Here is an 18,778-nt window from a genome sequence, read left to right on the forward strand (position 1 = left end):
AGCGCAAGCCTGAGTAACTTCCAGGCTATCGGCTAGCCGGCTCCAGTTCACTAATCACGACCTAAGTTTAATTCTGATCCTTTGAGCCTATGCCTAAGTAGATAAGAATCTTAAGACAATAAGCTAATCAGAGGTTCTTCCAGACTAGAACCACTTCAAAACAGTCATAGGAAAAGTGGAGGTCACTTTGATGAGAACAATCCAGATGGAGAAAAGCCAGTTCCAGCTGATCAGTTCATAACTTGCTACGTATTTGGGGGTACCAAAAAAAATCCTTAAGAACTTACAGAATAAGGATTCATAGGAGCATCTGTAATGAAACAATTTCTTCTTTGGTAAAAAATGAGTCTTTACAGACCACAACAGATATGCACACCTTAAAATCTACCCTGAAACCTGGGATCAAACTATCACACAGTCCAGCTGAAGCCTAAACAACTGGCCAGGATCCTGGATGTGTGCAGGTTTCCCTCAATGTACCCTACACTTTATGGCCTGGCTCCTACTGGCTCATCATTTTTTTTCTACTTTAACTCAGTCCAAACAATAGTTACTGAGCATCCACTGTTAAAAAGAACTATACAAGCACCAAAAAGACAAGCCCACTGTAGAAGACTGACTCTCATACAACTAACTACAAATGGCACAGACTTCACTACCATAAACAACATAAACCATGTGTGATGGGTAACGGATGAGGAAGAACCTAGTTAAGTAAGGCTGGGTAGCGTGCACCTTGTCCACAAAGATGGAGGCAGTTTGAAGGATGAGCAGGGTTTCAACAGGCGAGGAAGAACTGAGTACCCCGGACAGAAGAATAGGCAAAGAAATAGGGGAGGAGGAAAAGTTACACACAAACAATACATCTGTTTTATAAATAAGGGAGGATGGCAAACAGTCCCATGTAACTTTATGCTTTAATTGTGGTGTGTACATTTGAAAATTTCAAGTGTTAGCATTTACACTTTCTCCCAATTAATAATAATACTGATATAGTCAAAGTATTCCTAAACTCATTCTAGTATTAAATTCACCTGCCTTCAAGGTTTTTTCTAGCACTCACCCCCTTCATTTAGACAGGGCAGGCTTTCACATGTGACTCATGGAGAAAACTGAAACCATGGGAGCCAATGGAACTCAGAATAAAAAACACATTTTGAAATAAAATAAAGGTTAAGCTCTCATACCAACAGACCTTGCTAGGTCAGCAAAAATGTAGGTGTTAACAGGAAATCACTACATTGTGTAATCCCCATTTCACCCTCCACAAAATTGCACTATAATTCAAAATAAGTGAAGCAACAATTGGATGGATGACCAGTTTTTGTTGTTTACATAGTTTAATGCACAAATGTGCAGTTTCCATGACTTTTCAGAATGACGTGATTTACATGAAGCTTTAACAATAAATAAACTTGAAGCGCTGTGTATAGTTAGCATATGGTGAAAATTTCAAGCAAAACTCTTTCTTCCATTCCCTGCAAGACATTTAAAACATTCTCCCCTACTGGTTTTTCTTTTCTTCTTCTTTTTTTTTTTTTTTTTAAATCTTTACACCCTGCTAATTTTCCTCCTGTGCAACAAAATTTTTGTTTTATAAATAAAATGTAAGAGTGGAAAAATAAAACAAAACAAACAAAAAAAATGTTCTTTACACATTAATGCCGCAATAATCAGTAACAACTGTACACAGACTTTATAGATATTTATAACTTTGCCATTTTAAAGGTTAGTCATGGATACCACAAATACTTATATTACTATGTAATAATTTATGACCCTTCCATAGACCTGTCATGTATCATCCTTCTTTAACCACATAAAATGGCATGTCAGAATATCTGGGAAAAAGTTAACAGAATTATTTGCAATATATCCCCAAAATATACCTTCTTAGGAACAAGCACAAATAAATCTTAAACAACAAAATATTCTGTTGTCAATTTTTTTAAACCCTTCCATACGGATCTTATATAAACAAGAGTTTCTGGAGAACATAGTTTGACCAAGGTTATGGCCATGTCTTTATTGCCTCCTCCTTCCCCCAGTTTCACCACAGTGTTTTCCTTCCCTTTCACCTACTTGGATTTTATGTAAAAGAATCCAAAAACAAAAAAAAAGAATCCAGATAATGTTTATGACCACATTTTACATTATAGGGAGATAACACTTTACTTCTCTCTAACCAAAAATAGAAAACAAGTGATAAAGGTAAAATCTCAACCTAAAGTCACCCTTGGCACCCATCCTTCTGGACTATCAGGACGATCGATGTGTCTACAGTGCTAAGTTAGGTGTGATCCAACACGTGTCCAAGATGGGAGTCAAAAGAGAACAGAGCTACTGTTAAGTATTTTCTGACAAACTGAAGAATGAATTGGCATCTGACTTTTTAAAAAGAGAATAAAAGGATTATCTGACTGTGATAGTTCACTAAAATCATCATTAAGAAATGCCAATATTTAAGTAATTTAATGAATACTCCATTCAGGAATTGCCACTGGAGCGACTTGACAGTTTTTGTTTTGAGCTACATTTCTATCCCCACCTACTACAAATCTTTTACCTGAAATACTTTGTGTGGAAACTCATTAAAATGCTCCCGTGAAAGGCGAGCACACGCTGCCTTCCCTTTGTCTAACAGCACAGGACCTCTCTCTCCTCTCTCTCTCATAAATTCATTCTAATTAAATTATGCTTCTCAAGGTGCTCCCTCTCATGCAATCCTTATGTAATTGTACCTAATATTTTCTCCACAATTGATGTTACATTAAACAGGCTTTTACTACCTGCTATCCTCCTAATGGCCCTCACTCTTTTTCTTTTTTCTTTCTTTTTTTAGCTCAAAGGAGAAAGGAATTTGACATGACAAACTCTATTTTAAGAGTTTGCCTTCAGCTTTCATCAGTTCTTTATAATTTTCTTAATGATACATAATAAATACAAAAGCTCAAACAAATATATCTCTTTGAACACGAGAGAGAGAGAGAGCATTACATTTTAAAGCTCAATGAAAGAAAGAAAACAGGTCAGCTAATAGGTCGTTTGCCAGCTTTTTCTCAAAGCAGTGATGCTACAGGTGAGAGGACGTGTTGATTAAAATGAGAACAATTAATCTTACAGAAATTATCAACAATCATTACATTATCCATAGCTGTAGTAAGGGATATTGATCCTTTAAGCTATCAGGATGCATTTTCATATAATTAGGTTTTTTGTGTTTGTTTGTTTGTTTAAAAAAAAAAAAAAGCCAAGAAACTATGTGAAAGCTTAATACACATCTTGGCCTATGTTGCAGATTCTCATCAGAATTTTCTATTTGTAAATAAAATGTAGAGGGGGTAGTTGCTTTCTCTCTTTCACACTTTTCTGTGTTTCAGCAACCCTGTGGAATACATGGGAGTTGTACAAGAAATGAATAGTTTGTGGCTGAAAAGATTATACATGATGGAATCTCATAACTTTGCTAAGTATGTAAATAAATTGTCTAGAGCCATAGAAAAGCTACTTAAATGTGTATTTCTGGCTTCCACTACTGTTATTATCACCATTAGAAATACTGCTATTAGCAGTATATACATTATTAAAATTTCTGGGCTTTTATGTTTGCTTGGCTTTTCTTCTTTCTGTCATTACTTGGGGATGAGTATACATTTAATTATGTGGTTGTGACAATTCACTGTGCTAAATGTGTAAATAGGCTAGAGCACTTGTTGAAACATAAGTAAGTGGATATGTCTTGTCTACCCAACATGACTGATATCTTTTTAAAGGTTGTGACAACATTTGTTTAGTTTGGAGATTCCATACACAATTTCACAGCAGAATCTCCATCAACAATCATTGATTGGCAGATCAAATCAGAAGGTGAGATGCTTTAAAAAGGACAATGTTTTAATATTAGAATGTTCTGTAGAATGTATCAATTAATCCTCCTGAAAAATAATTTCCTTTTCTGTGTAAAGTGTTAAATGTGATCATTATTTTACTTAACACTTATTGAGCATCTCTACTGTTCTAAAGTGTTTTACATGGATTAACTCATATTATTATCCCCCTTTTACAGATGAGGAAATCGAGGCACAGAGATGGCAAGTGGCTTGCATAAGATTATAATGCCAGGAAAAGGGGAAGCTGGGATTTGAACCAGCAATCGGGCTCCAGAGTGCACACTAATAACCATGCTCCTCCTTAGCAAGTCACCAGTCTCCTAGGTAGTGGGAAAGAAAACCACACGTACTCCTGTTTCTGTAGATAAGTGGCCTCATCAATAAGTTAGCATGTAAATAAATAAATGACATGAATTCTATGACATATATTTATTCAGCCATGTAAGCCTGAGCAGTGACATCTTGGGCAAGATCATCTTCGCAGAGCTCAATGTCGGAGTTCATCGGAGATCTCCAATAAACCACAGGCATGTTTCACCACAAGTCACCCTGATCCCAACCTGGCTGTAACTGAAAATATCCCAGGCTTGTCACCACTGCAAATGGCAACTAGGGGTTGATATGAAACGAATTGCAAAATTCTAGCTCAACTTTTTTAACAAATCAGCAAAACTTACTGAGACAATGCAAAAAAGTATACAATTGGAGCAACAACCTATACCTAGAAGCCAGCATTAGAATGAACCATAAAATTTAAAAAACACCAACAAAGCCTTGCATTTTCCTCCCAGAAAATCTGGGTTCAAATCTCATGCCTATTACACACTGGGTGCGTTACCTTGGAAAAGCTTCATAGGTAAGCCATGTACACTCTGAAATGAGGATGCTCGCAGCTGCTGTATATTGGGGTAATGTGAAAAGTAAATGAGGTGATATAGATAAACTGACTTTCATTTTCCTCAGCATTTTAAAAATACAAATAAATGGGAGCAATTAATAGATGATATCCCCAATCAGCAGTATGTCCTTCCTGCTTTGAACAGAAGGACCTACTTCTATAGAATTTTGTTGTTATTGTTTTTCAGGAGGGCTCCATCGAATTGCTATTTTTTAAATTTCAAATGTAAATATATAAAGAGCTATATATGTGCAGAAAGAGAGGACAGTACAAAAGAAATGCATGTACTTATGAACACCCCTCACACTGTCTAATCTTAAAGTATAAATATTTATCATAATAGACAAGCTTTGATTTTTAAAAAGTGTATACTATGTTGAAGGGATAGTAATATTCACTTCTTCTTTCAAGTGAGAAAAGAGGTACAAACGGAAGAGGAGTCTGCGCAGACCGCCGGTAAAGCAGCCACACTTCCGGTCTTCAGAATTCTAGCCAAGGGCAGCAGCCACATTTTCTCACACCGCTCCTTCTCCCTTAAAACGGGGACTGTTCTAACTTCAAAAAGGGAGGTGAGAGAACGAAAGAGTGGTGGTTTCTTAGTAGAAGAGGCCATTCTCCTACCCCTGCGTCAGGATGGCAAACATAATACCTTAGAGTAATGAAGGAGGAGGGGGGCAGGCTGGGGTGGTGAGGTCTCTGCCTTTTAAGCAAGCCAGCCAGCAAACACAAATGCATGCAATTTGAAATTTTAATTAGGGTGCCATGTGCTGGTGACATATGGCAACACACTGACAGCTGGGCGTCCAGGTTCAGGAACAGACCTGGGTTCTGAAGTCACAGTTGGCAGAAGCAAAGTTCTCTGCTTGTGCGCTAGGTGCTAGCATGCCTGGGAAGTGCTGTGCCAACACCACCCCGCCATGCAGCACTGCCTTCCGGCCGCTTGTAGACGCTGCCTGCCAGGGGACCACTGCTGCAATTCAGATAGAGTGAAGAGACACAAAAAAGATTAAGCCCCCCACATCCCATTCTCAGTTTCAGGCCGGAAAATATTCAAAGCCGCATAGCCACTGACTTTTTTGTGACTTCTCCATCAGAGGCTCTGGGACTTTCACACTAAATTATCCTTGCAGGGCCATTTCCCTGTGACTGTGACAAGACAACCTCCGAGCATGGTGATCAAGAAGTGTTACCTGCTCTGAAGTCTATAGCATTAAGCCCTTACATAAAACCAAGTATGATTTAAAAGTCACATTTACATAGATTAGAAGAGGAATCATGTTAGCAAAGTATCAGGATTGAATAAAAACAATTTAAGACAACTTGTTAAGCAGTAAAGGTCAAGCTGGCTAACTTTTTCTTCTACCAGAGTTTTTTTCCATGATGAATTAAATGTTGGTCAGTTTGACCTTTGAAGCTTAACAAGTTGCCTGAAAAATGCCTTAAAATGGGTTAATGAATTGCTTGTAGCTTCCTCGTTCACTTTGCCTCGCCCCACTCTGCCTGTTTATTCTACTTGAAGTTTGAAACTTCTAAGTCTGCTGTTTCTAGGCAAGTCTAGGACCCACAGCAAACAGAATGACGAGGATTCTTAGCCAAATCACGCAATATTAAGAGAATCATTCTTTTTTTTTTTTTATCCTCACCCGAGGACATTTTTCCATTTTTTGTACAGATAGAGTGGGAGGGAGAGAGAGGAAGAGAGAGAGAGAGGAACATCGACGTGAAAGGGACACATCGAGTGGCTGCCACCCGCATGACCAACCAGGGCCGGGGACAAACTGCAACCGAAGTACGTGCCCTTAGCGGGAACCGAACCCGGGTCTCTCCGGACCGCAGGCCGACGCTCTAACCGCTGAGCCACACCGGCCAGGGCAAGAGAATCATTCTTTAGCTCCTTCTGAGCTATATGTCTTTGACCATAAGGAACTATCATAAGTACATGTGCATACCAAACTGCACCATCCACAACTCTGTGGGAAATCTGAGTTTCTAACCAATGAGCAATGAATTTCTTCTGGGATATTATAAATATGGGGTCCAAATCCTTATCTCTTCCTTGCATTCCAAATCAGCAAAATGAATTTAAGGTAGAATTAGCATTGAATTGGAAATCCAAAATTCACCAATTTAGTTTAAAAGCAGAAATTTACTGCTTCCCCCTATTCAATAAACACACACACACACACACACATACACACACACACACTCCTTTAAAGTTTTTAAACAGCATGACATATAGAAAATGTCACTTTATATTTTACTATGAGTATTACTATTATGCAGAGAAATTGATTTACATCACATTTTATTCTACTTCAACTTAATTTCTGGAAAGCAACAAAACAAGCTGAAGATTAACATCAGCCGTTTTAGACTCAGACAACAGTGCTGCAAGCTGGAAAATACAGATACTAGGATTTACACCCTCCAGTTGTAAGCCCATTAACTAGTTTGGACAGCACATATGCATTCTGCATACAGCCACCCTTAAAAAAATAAAGCATGCTGATAAAACAAACAAAGAATACTGTAGTCTCCTATATATTAACATGAGTCTTTGAAATAAAATACCACTGGCCAGTAAAATCACTTATAAAATTTCCTTTACTCTAAGAAATGTACTGAAATGTACCTTTAAGAGCAATGAAGAAAACCAAAGGCAAGTATAGTCTCAATTCTGGATAATTTACACATCTTTCTTAAACTAGCTTTTAACTGGTTCAAGTAAAGATTCCTCGAACTTGAGTAAGAGCTTCACAGCCATATTCTAGGAGTTGACTAAGTAGTACCGAATACCACCTTGGGCACACAAATTTTTTTCTCTGATAAAATTTCTCTATAGAGTTTCTATAGATTTCTTGTCCAAATCAAGTGTTTGGTATTGATTCCCAACCCTAGGTTTTCAATAGCACTCTACAGCTATAATTTTCTCAAAAGATACCACTAAATTTCATTTAAAACCCACCTACAACACCTACATACAAAAGAAAAACAAACACTCCTCAGAGCTAACTTACTTTTAATTTTCTTTATAAAACTAAAAACTTACAAAAGTGTGAAGTATAGAGTTTAAAATACATTTTCCAATCAATAATAAAACTGTAATCCACATGTGGACAAAAAAAGCAAAATCTGTTCAAAAAGATCAAGTCTCTGGTATGGAAATATTCAGTTACTCTATAAGAAACATCAGGCTCATTAAAACTGTTAAATATAGTATTTTACTCTGCTTCATTTATACATGATTTTTTTTTCTGACAACATAACTAGGTTAATAAAAACTGAAGTTGAATTTCTACTCCCTGAAATATTATTATATAAAGAAGTAGCATCTAAAAGAGGTATTTCTTGTGGTGATATAACATATCTACTGTTAAGTAAATGTAAATTTTTCACTGAGCCTTTCACAGAATGGCAAATTACAGAACATTTACCAAAAAAGTAAGCATCACCTTTGAACAGACTAAGACTGTCAAGGAATAAAAAAATTCATAAATCTAATGTAAAAGTATGGTTTTTAAATACAGCTCAAATAAAGATAATATGGGCAGGGCAGTAAATTACATTTAGAAATTTCTTAACTTAGTGACACAACATAACCAAATATAAGAAAAAGGCAAATGTACACAGCAGGGCATGCAACAAAGGTCAGGAGAACAATACTGCTTTATGGGAGTGAATTACAGACTAGACCTTGAGATACAAAGGAGTAAAGAAAATGTAGGTTTAAATGAAAGACTCATGGTCCCTTGCGATGCATTTCAGGTACCAGTTGTACAAACTGGTAATTTTCTTATGTGGCTAAGATAATGATGTTAACAGGGGAACATATTAATGACTGCATAAGACACTGTAATCAGAACAGTGTTGGCAAAGGAAATCTCAGTTGACCAAAATCAACATTCCATAACACAGACTACAAAAGAAAAATCTACAAATTCATTGAAAATATGTCAGTGTAGCCCGGCCAGTGTGGCTTGGTGACTGAGTGTCGACCCAAGCACCAAGAGGTCGCCGGTTCGATTCCTGGTCAGGACACATGCCCAGGTTGGGGGCCAAATCCCCAGTAGGGGGCATACAAGAGGCAGCCAATCGATGTTCTCTCTCATCGATGTTTCTATCTCTCTCTCCTTCTCCCTTCCTCTCTCTCTAAAACTAATAAAGAAAAAAATTTTTAAAAAAGAAAGAAAATATTTCAGTGTAAATCCCTACCTATCGTTATTTTCAATGTGGCAGCTACCTACTATCGTCAGAGGCGCTTATAGGACAAGGGTGGTGACAGAAAGAAGCAGAGGCCTAAGTAATTGATTTCAGGGGACTATAGAAAAAGATCTAAGAGTTAAAAAAGACATTGATGGGAACCTGCTATGGAGTCCATGCTATACATAGGTACCTTTAAAACCAAAAGGAGCTCTACCTCATCAGAGTAGCTGGATTTAACCCAGATATACTCATGAAACAGTTTTGAGAACCCTAGATTAAGAGCTATGAGCAACATGTCCATAAGAGGCCAGGAGTAGGGCATTTTTAATTAAAAAGAGAAGTGACCAGCGTGGTGTGATAGAAAGGGCCCTGAACTCAGATCTGCTTTGCCAACTTTGCCACTTACTGCCCACAGCAGAGGCACACAGTGCCTCCTCACCTGCCACATGGTGGAGTGGAGTCCAGGCCACCACATTTCCCTCCAGCTCTAAAATGCTTTCTGTGACCTAATCTCTACTGTGACTACCTTACACGGTAGGTTTCTGTGAAAATGAAGAGAAGCTTGTGTAGAAAGTAAATGTTATTTTTTTTAATACAGGAACTCTTATTATGACCTAAAAGTGATATGAATACCGGGGGGAGGAATGCCTCAATGGCAAAAGGGTGGAGAAAACTCAGAGATGATACGATGCTTGTGCTACTGAAGTCTTCAGAAAAAGAAGTGAGTGATTCTCTGTTCACTCAGAAAGAAATCTGGCAGCCATTTGAGACACGGTGTCTTTAGGAGGGCACACATTTTAAAATCCTAAAATATAACAAAAGGTACAATTGTCCACCAGTGACTCTGGGCCAAGTGTTGTGCTGAGCACTTGACATGACTGATTTCACCAATTGTCACATCACCCTTATGAGGTATATGCTATTATGCCATTTTACTAGATGGGGGAGAGGACACTTGAAATGTTTAAGGCAAGGTCACTTAGCTAATATGGATTTGAACCCAGGTCTCTGGTTGACATTAAATTATCTTGTTAATCAAATTATCAAATTAATTAATTATCAAATCAAATCAATCTTGTTCATCTTAACTACCACATTATACTAATGCTGTTCTTTCCTGCACAAGCACTTCTCCGATTTTAATTGAATTCATCAGGCCAATCAGTTAATTGGGTCAAAAGTTAAGTTGACTTTAGATGTATGTAGATAAAGCCCTGAATAAAAATGTAAGCATAAGGAGACATACTCTTAAGAATCTATACTAAAATTATCAGTCCTATTAGAAAACAATGTTTGCATTTTGGTATTTCCATTGAAAGGCAGTAAGAACATTAATGAGGACATTTTTAAAGGGAATAGGCAGGTTATGCAATAAATATATAAACCATCAGAATCTGTTTCTGGTATAGAGCAGGTTTGCAGCTTGTCCAGGACATATACCATATTTGTGTATCATCTTTGGTACAAGCAAAATACAGCTACTATAGATTATGATCCTTCATCATCTCTTTTTTACCACATTAACAGAGAAAACATTTGCAGAACAACACTGAAATGCTCCCACCTATGAGTCCTCTACAAGTAGAAAACTTGGAAATTAAAAAAAAGCCTTCTCATAGTGATCAAAAAAGAAATACTTGAAGTCACAGTAAAGCTTCTTTTCTTATGCTTTTCTGCTCAATTTTATACTCAACTATTCTGAATAGCAGATATTAACATTTTCATAAGTACAAGATGTAAACTGGTCCAAACCAAACACGTAGTCACCTGCCAACTTCGGTAGGCTTTGGAGGCCATGTTTTCCCCCCGTATCAGAAGATTCTGACAGTGCTTGCCAGTTTTGAACTCTGTAGTAGGCTAATCTGAAAAATATTTAACAGGAGATTTTAAGAATCTGAGTATAAAACTTCTCAAGAGTAAGAAACAGAAATGTTTAAATTTTGAAATCCCAGGTGGGGGCCCAGTACACGGTCAAAGACTAGGATGCATGATAAAAAGGCCCTACGCCTCCTTGGAATACCAAATGAGACACACTGTCAGGGATGATTTATGGAAGTTCCTCTTTAGATCAGAAATACTTCCAAAACTACCTCCCACTTGGTGCTTCAGCACTTCCAGTAAATGAAGTCAAAAGTGACAATGTACACAAATCCCTCCTTATTTTGACATTTCAAACCTCAATAGAGGCTCAGTTCCACATGGTGGCCTAAAATTAGACAAACTTTAGTAGACTAAAGAAAGAGAAGGAAGTTTTTTGTTGGGTTATTTTTAATATGCTTCAAAGCTTGTCCAGTCCTTTTCTTGTAAAATTTAAGACACGGTTTAGAAAAGGAAACAGGTCCCCACAGAGGACAAACTAAACTCCAAACACAGGTGCTCAGAACAGTGTTATCATTACTTAGAAAAGTAATGGCTTCCTAAGATTTACCAGTATTTGTGAACCAAGGCAGATCTTAGTTTTTATCAGTGTAATCACCCCTGATCTGTGTGTGATGGTAGAGAAGGAGGGAGGGAAGGGGACAGGAGGGGAGAGAGGAGGGTGGGGAGGGGAGAGAAGGGAGGAAAACTGATCAATGAATTTGAAAGTCATAAAGTTGGGAAGGGGTCCAAAAGATACACATCACAGCACCCCCGTAACGTTTTGCAGAACAGAGCTACAACCTACACACCAGACGCTGATGGAACCAAAAACCTTCAGCACTATCTCCTGCCTAATTGAATTGGTGCATGTAACAGGAGGAAGCTGTTTCTCAGAACCAAAGTAAGTGGTGCTGGGAAAAGGAGGTGGCCAACACGGCATGCTGGAGACACACAGAATTGGTGGAACAGGCACCCAGATTCTCTGGAAAACAAATCCTATTTAGTCCTTATCCATCCAAGTCACGGTGAAGCCTGTATCATAGCAACTAGCAACTTTAAATACTACTATTCATTTGGTCATTAGTTTCTCTTGGTTCCTTTCACTTACCCATATTTTTGATAGCCAAATCCTTAAATGAAAGCAGAGACTATGAGAATGTTGTCAAATTTCAATAACGCTCAAGGGGGAAAAAAATCACCAATCTCCTAATGGTTTGGTCTAACATTCTTTCTGGAGTTACCCAGTAACAGATTAATGTAGCTAAGCATTGTAACACTGAGCTAAAGTACTAAGAAAACATGCCTGAAATTTAAAAGTAGGCCTCACTTGCTAGTTAAAAAAAAAAAAAAAAAAAAACACTTCCAGCATTTCACTGCCATGTTTCCTTATTTATTTATCTTTAATTTATTGTGGTGTCAAAACCCATGTCTGGCCTTGGAAAAATTTTGCACAAGGTTGGCTTTTTATAGTACCAGACCATTATAACTACAAAACCTCCATTAAAAACAGCCAGGAGAGTTTGGTGCTCAGTACCAAGTATGATATAAAGCCTGCAACTGGGAAGGCAAGGGAAGGAGTTGCTCTTGCAAGAAATCCAAGTCTAAGTCCTGTAACTAAAATCCTTGGTACCAGGGTAACCATTCTAGTCTATGTTATAAGTATATTACCCAACTCATATTCCTGGGTCCAGATTTCACACATACTCTGATTCCAAACTTCGTCTGAAGATCAGAACATGTTTTCACTGAGGATGCCCCATTCAGACCCAATCAGCCATGTCCCAAGGTGTGTAAACAATAAAATGTGCAACACACCCAGAGACAGCCTAGCTATCACTCTGCCCTACCTGATTAAATGTCAATCATTGTGGTGATGTCCCCATGAAAATGGGATAAAGTATGTGTGTCTGCTCTACAGGCACAGGACTGGAAGCCTTGAACTTGGAACTTGAAATCTCAGTTCTGACAGCAGCCCTACTCAGGAAAATGACTGGGCCTCCAGGAAGGATTCCACATTCCAACCCATGCCTAGTCCAATGCTGGTAGCACAACAAAATATCTGACAAATGAAGGGATTCACCAACTTCATGGTGCTGGGGTGAGAATTAGACCAAAGTACCATGAAGACGGCACTGAGTGAAGAGTGTCGTGGGGTGATTAAGACGGTGGCCTCTGGAGTCACCTGACTGGTGCCAATTTCCTGGTCAGTAAAATGGAAGGATACTGTGAAGATTAAATAAGATAACTGACATAGAGGCTTAGAACACTGTCTGCCTTCCTGCCATGCAGCAGCATTCGACAAATGCTATCAATATTTTTAAAATTCAATCGCACTATCACCAGAAATAGCAATATATGACATTTTCATATCCTAAAACCGTAAATGTCAACGAGAGTTCCCCTAATCCCAGATATGGTCCAAACTCAATCAACCCTTCAGCAAGTATTTAACGAGTGCCTAGGATTCAACACTGAACACCCCTGGACTCCTGATGGCCAGCTCTCCTTATATGAATATGTAAGAAGTCACAGAAGTCTTTTATCATGTAGACACATCGCTTCTGTATGACAAAACATTAGTAGTGAACTTATGATTTAGATATATGTATTTGAAAACTGGGGAAGCAACCTCCAGCCCACCTTTGAACCATATTGAGGATCTTCTCTCTATGCCTATACTCCAGGCGCTACCTGGGCAGAGAGCAAAAAAACCAGAGGTGCCAGGGCCTTGGCCTGAAGACCTGGCCCAAACCCCACACACCTACTTTTCAGTACCCCTGGCCTGGTCTGCCTTGGCTTCCCAACCTGCCTCCTCTTCATTTGCCCACCGTTGACCTACTTTCTCCTGACCCCAAAGGCCACCTACCTCTTTGAACCCTTCACCCTGAATTCTGACTCAAGGGCTTTGACTTGACCACAGGTCATCTGTTCAGCTCCTTACTAGCCTGAGTGCCTAACCAAATTTTCAAAAGGCACCAAATTGACCATTTTTACATATATCACGTTTCTTCACAATGAGCCCGTTATGAGCCTGTTATGTAAGTATTACTATCCTTACTTTGCAGACTAGGAAGCAGTTACTGTAACTAAGTTAAATAACTTGCCCCTGGATGGAATCAGACATACAAAGCTTTGCATACCAGCTCAGGCACCAAATACTATGAACTTAAGTAATTTATTTAACTTGGAAAAAATACATATTCGGTATGGCCTGATAGTGACAGTTAATAGTAAAATAATGACTGAAACTAGCCCTAACTAAGAAAGAAAAATATTTTCAAATACCCTGAATAATTGATTACTTAGAAGAACAAATTTCTATCCATCATAAATATCCTAGGAGAGTCCTTATAAAATTCATCTAAATAACAACAGCACAGAGTTAAATAATTTGTTTAAAATCAAACAGTTACCAAGTGGTAGGCCCAGGATTTCAACCCACATTATTAAATTATCCTGTTTAAAGACCCAAGAGTCAATGCACAATTCATATGGGGAAAACGAATTTTTCAAGCAAACATAAAAAGAAAAGAAATCTCTCGTTTCTTGTTCTTAGTTCCCAGTACATATCTTGCTTTGCAGTACTCCACACAATAGACACTTTTGTTCCGCTCAGCAGGGCTATTTATATGTGGTAACTCTCCGTGCTTTTGGGGACTGTGTTCTTCTTTCTCTGAAATCTAAAGATGGTCATGTAAGAAAACTTCAAGGATAAGCTTACTTTGTTCCAGTGGAACAACTAGCAACACCAGGGCCACCAGCTCTGGGCACACAGAGCCCACCTCCACCAGGAAAACAACGTAAAGGAGGCTGTTCGGTCTCCTTGCAAGCCTGCCTTGTCACACAGAGAGAGAGGGGCACACACTCACAGAAACCCATCGTGAAGCTCAGCAAAGTCACACAGGATAGGCCAGGCTGCGGCACCAAGTCTGGGAGGGGAAGGAACAGATCTTTCTGAGACTGTTCTCTGACACTGCTGAGGGAGTGGGTGGCAATATTGAGTCTAAACGGAGCCCGTCTCCATACCACCACACAGCTCCTTACACTTCCCCAGGAAAACAAACTGCCTCACAGATGCATCGATTTCTGAGTTGAAATATAAAACGGGAAGAGTAATTTTTGAATTACGGAGGCAGCTATGGCAGTTGGAGCAGCAGCTGAGGGACGATGCTAGCAACCTGGGTAGCATGTCATTTTGACTGCTGGGAACTCGCTCTCGTTGGAGGTGGATACCCCTGGGTGGAGGCCACCGTGAGAAGAAGGGCTCAGGTGGGCCACAAGGGATCGTGGATTTCATTTCAGTATGGCTAAATAATAATAATAATAGTTATGGCGAACATTTGTTAAATGCTTACCAGATGCAAAACATATGCTAAGCACTTTACCTGAATTATCTCATTTAATTCACATAATCACCCTATAAGGTAGGTGGATACTATTACAGTTGACATTTTACCAATAAGGCAACAAGGGCTAACAGGGTGAAACCGGTTCTGTACAGAATCTTTTCAGGGCTTCTATACATTATGAAAGCAAAAGTGAGCACCACTGGAATGCAGTGACGGTGTAGGGGTAGCATTCGTGTTCAAACAGCAGAACTGCCACCGAAGAGCTCTGTGACCTCGGGCATGCCACTTAACCTCTCTTTGGCTCTGTTTCCTTCTCTGTAAAATGAGGGTGATGATAATAGTACTGCTTCACAGTGTTGCTGAGAGGATTAAATGAGATAATATATGTAAAAACTCAGAGTCTTGTGTATTAGTAAAAGAATTACATAAGTATTAGCTGCTATTATTTTATTATTATCTCTAAGGAACATATTTTACTTAAAAGGCAACTTAATCTGGCTCAAATGCTACTTTCCCTAAGGCACCTCTGCCGTCTGCTGAGAGGTAGTTGCTCCCCTTCTGTGTTCTCCAATGCTCTGCTTACATATTGTTAGAGCTCTTGGCAGAATGTATTGTAGGTAATTCACTTACAATGGGTAATTTACATATACATGTCTCTTCCACTGACTGAACTATTTAATGGAGACGACTGTTTCCTACCACAGCTCTACTCCCACAGCCATCACTGAGCCTACCACACGGTTGCAAATTAGCAGAAGCAGCAACAATACCACAGTTAGCATTTTTGTGATGAGTTTTACGTAGGAGATCACATTTAATCTTCACAATAATCCCATCATGCAGGAACTACTTTGAATCCTACTTTATAGGTGAGGAAACTGAAGGGTAGAGTAGCGGAGTCACCTGCTTCAGGTCACCCAGCTCGTCAGTGGTAGAGCCAAGATTCCAGTACAGGCTGACTTAAGGTCCATGGCTCTGTCCTCCCTGAACCAGTGTGCTCTACAACTGTCAACAGAAAACCAAAGGTCTTAGTCTAACAAGACATTTTATAATAAAAGTTGCCTGCGTATATGTAATAAAATAGAGGATTCTTCAGTAACATTTAAGGTAAATAAAACTTGCCCAATGTTTCATTCCCAAAGAGCTTAGGTACGGTATAAAACAGAGTCCCACAATTCCTGCCAGTGTGGGGCTGAAAACAGGTATAAAATGAGTAATCCAATAAATGAAGACCATTTCGGATGGGTAAAAGTACTCTGAAAATATAAACATGAAGGCTAATTTTAGATAGGATGCTCCTCCACAGAGATATCCTTTGAGCTGGACGCCCCAGGAAGGGCTGGGGAGGGTGGTTCTGAGCACTCAACAAGTGGCAAGGGAGCTGGCGGGTTCCAGAAATCAAAAGGAGACCACTACCGCAGCCAAGGACGCAACGGTACCGAGGGAGCCTGTGCAGTACCTGCAGGCCGCGGCAACAAGTTTGCATTTTATTCTAAATCCATGCGAAACCATGAAAGGTTTTTAAGCAGAGAAGTGATACAAATTAATTGAATTCTTTAAAGAGCCGTCTGGCTGCTGTGCGAAGGCCCAGGAACGGAAGAAGAGGGAAACACTCAGAATAACTGAAGTAGTCTGAGAAAGGATGACTGATGGCTAGAGATACTATCCTTTTCCCTTCGGATGGACAAATTCCCGTACAAAAGCCGGAGATGTGTTCTATCCCTACTCTAGTTGCCCCTACTCCACTTCTAGAGTCTTTACAGCACAGAGGTAACTTGTCTTCTTCGGCGTCTCCACTGCGCCTGTGTGGAAACCGAGGCACAGAGCGTGTCTGCCTTGTTCACATCCCACAAGTCAGTCACAGCCGACCTCGCTCCAAGTCAGATGTCGGGGGCCGGGGCAAAACAAAACATGCAAACTTTTCGGTTGTGCCTAAGAAGCCGCCAAAATCCCATCGTCGCCATCAAAGCCTCTTGAAAGCATGTAAACCTCACGTTAACTCTCCCATCAACATTACCTCGGCCAGCGTGCAGCTCGGAGACGCACGGAGCCTACAGGGTTAAAAGAGTGGAAATAAAGTCAAGTCGGAGAACCGTGGGTCCCGCCTGGGAAAGTTCACAGCAGTAATTTTAAACTCCTCTGTTTTCTTTCAGTGGCTTCCTTCACGTTTATGTGCAAATTATACCTTACTTTCTAGGTTGCATTTTGCCTTTTCCTCTCTTTCCCCAAAGAAAGCTCCCCAAAGAGACAATGCTTTAAAAAAGGGGGGGGAGGAGGGTGCAGTATGAAGTTCCTCTGAGTTCCTGCTCCCCTCGAGCACGGCTCCTATCACACAATAATGTGTTATTTTGTTGAATTTTGGCATCCATCGAGCTTGTTTGGTCAGAAGCCAAAAAATTAGAGTGTGTCGGTCCACCAGTTTCTCAGCAGAGGAGCTCTCTTCTCACCCAGCGAGTGTGCTGTACCCTTGGCCTCTGGCCAAGAAGGGAAATCCATTTTACATAAAGAATGCACAAAGCTCAAGTGCTCAGAGACTTTTACCTACTAAAATAACTTCATGGACAAATGCCAGTCTGCTAGACACATTCTGCAGGAACATTTGGCATGCAAAGCAAGGTAAAGTGCTCTGCGAAGGTAGCAAGTTTTCCAGCAACGAGGAAATGGCTGAGCGTGCCCTCGTGGCACGTCACGTGGCTTGGCACGGCCGGCGCGATTGGCTGCGGCCGAGTAAATACAGCCGCCATGTAAGGAGCGGCCGTCGCCCTTCGCCGGCTTCTTAAAATGGCGGCCCGAGTCCCGCAGCAGGAGACGCCGGCCGGCCGGGCCCCGCGCGCTGCAGCTCCCCCCTGAAGTTTTGTGTTTTTGTTTTTGTTTTTCCAATAAACCTTACGGGTTTGAGTAGAAACAGATTTCTCACAACTTGCTTCTCCGGCTCAATTTCACAGTTCGGCATACACTCAGGCTCTGTCAAAAGCTTGACAACGTTCCAGGGAAAATATTAACTGTAAACTTTCCAAGAGGAATTAAAGGAGCAGGCAGCGTCAGGACGCCTTCCTCGCTGCAGCACACCCGTGCGTGCGGCGGACAGCTGGGCAGGCAGCCCGAGCCGGCCCTGCCGTGGGCCCCTCTCCCGGGGACGCGGAGGGAAGGGACACATCCTCTGCTGCAGGCACGGAGGTCCCCGCGCCCAGGCCTGACCAGTGGAACACTGCACACTCCGACGGATAAATATTTGCCTCTGGCTAAAGTTCAAGCAGCCCTGTGTGGCTGCCAGACACAACAGAAAACCATCATCCCGGGGAAAGTGTTTACTGCGGTGGTGGCCAGAGGAGCGACTGCCAGCGAGAGGTCGCCTCGGATGGGCCACGCCGCCGGGGTTATCAGCGAGCACGGGGCGGGAGGGGGCGCCCCGCAGGAGGGGCCCTTCCCCAGCACAGCCCTCCGCAGTGACAGCGGGACCCCTGGAGGGGCGATGGCCTTCCCGGGCTCCTGACGCAGGGCCCAAGGGGCCCAGGCCCGCCGTGTACCCGGGCCGCTGCTACAAACCCTGGGTCTGCTCCTTCCGACTACCCACTACC

At 40.7% G+C, this 18,778-nt stretch overlaps 1 protein-coding gene across 16 annotated transcripts in view; it reads right to left on the reverse strand.

Moving 5' to 3' along the window:
* NFIA (nuclear factor I A) overlaps window positions 1-18,778 on the reverse strand; it is a 355,490-nt gene that overhangs the window by 241,411 nt on the left and 95,301 nt on the right. Inside the window, exon 4 of one of the 16 annotated variants that reach the window (XR_004958830.1) lies at window positions 10,759-10,853. The exons of 14 other annotated variants lie outside the window; for them this stretch is intronic. Coding sequence is in view for 1 of the 2 variants with exons in the window: in XM_036255164.1 (XP_036111057.1) it covers window positions 16,126-16,205 (80 nt within the window). In the remaining variant the exon portion in view is untranslated. Of the gene's footprint in view, window positions 1-10,758; window positions 10,854-16,103; window positions 16,206-18,778 lie in introns of all 16 variants that reach the window. One more of the 16 variants, XM_036255164.1, reaches the window with a different exon arrangement.

Source organism: Molossus molossus, unplaced genomic scaffold, assembly GCF_014108415.1.
Source record: "Molossus molossus isolate mMolMol1 unplaced genomic scaffold, mMolMol1.p scaffold_m16_p_12, whole genome shotgun sequence".
Classification (NCBI taxonomy): Eukaryota; Metazoa; Chordata; class Mammalia; order Chiroptera; family Molossidae; genus Molossus; species Molossus molossus.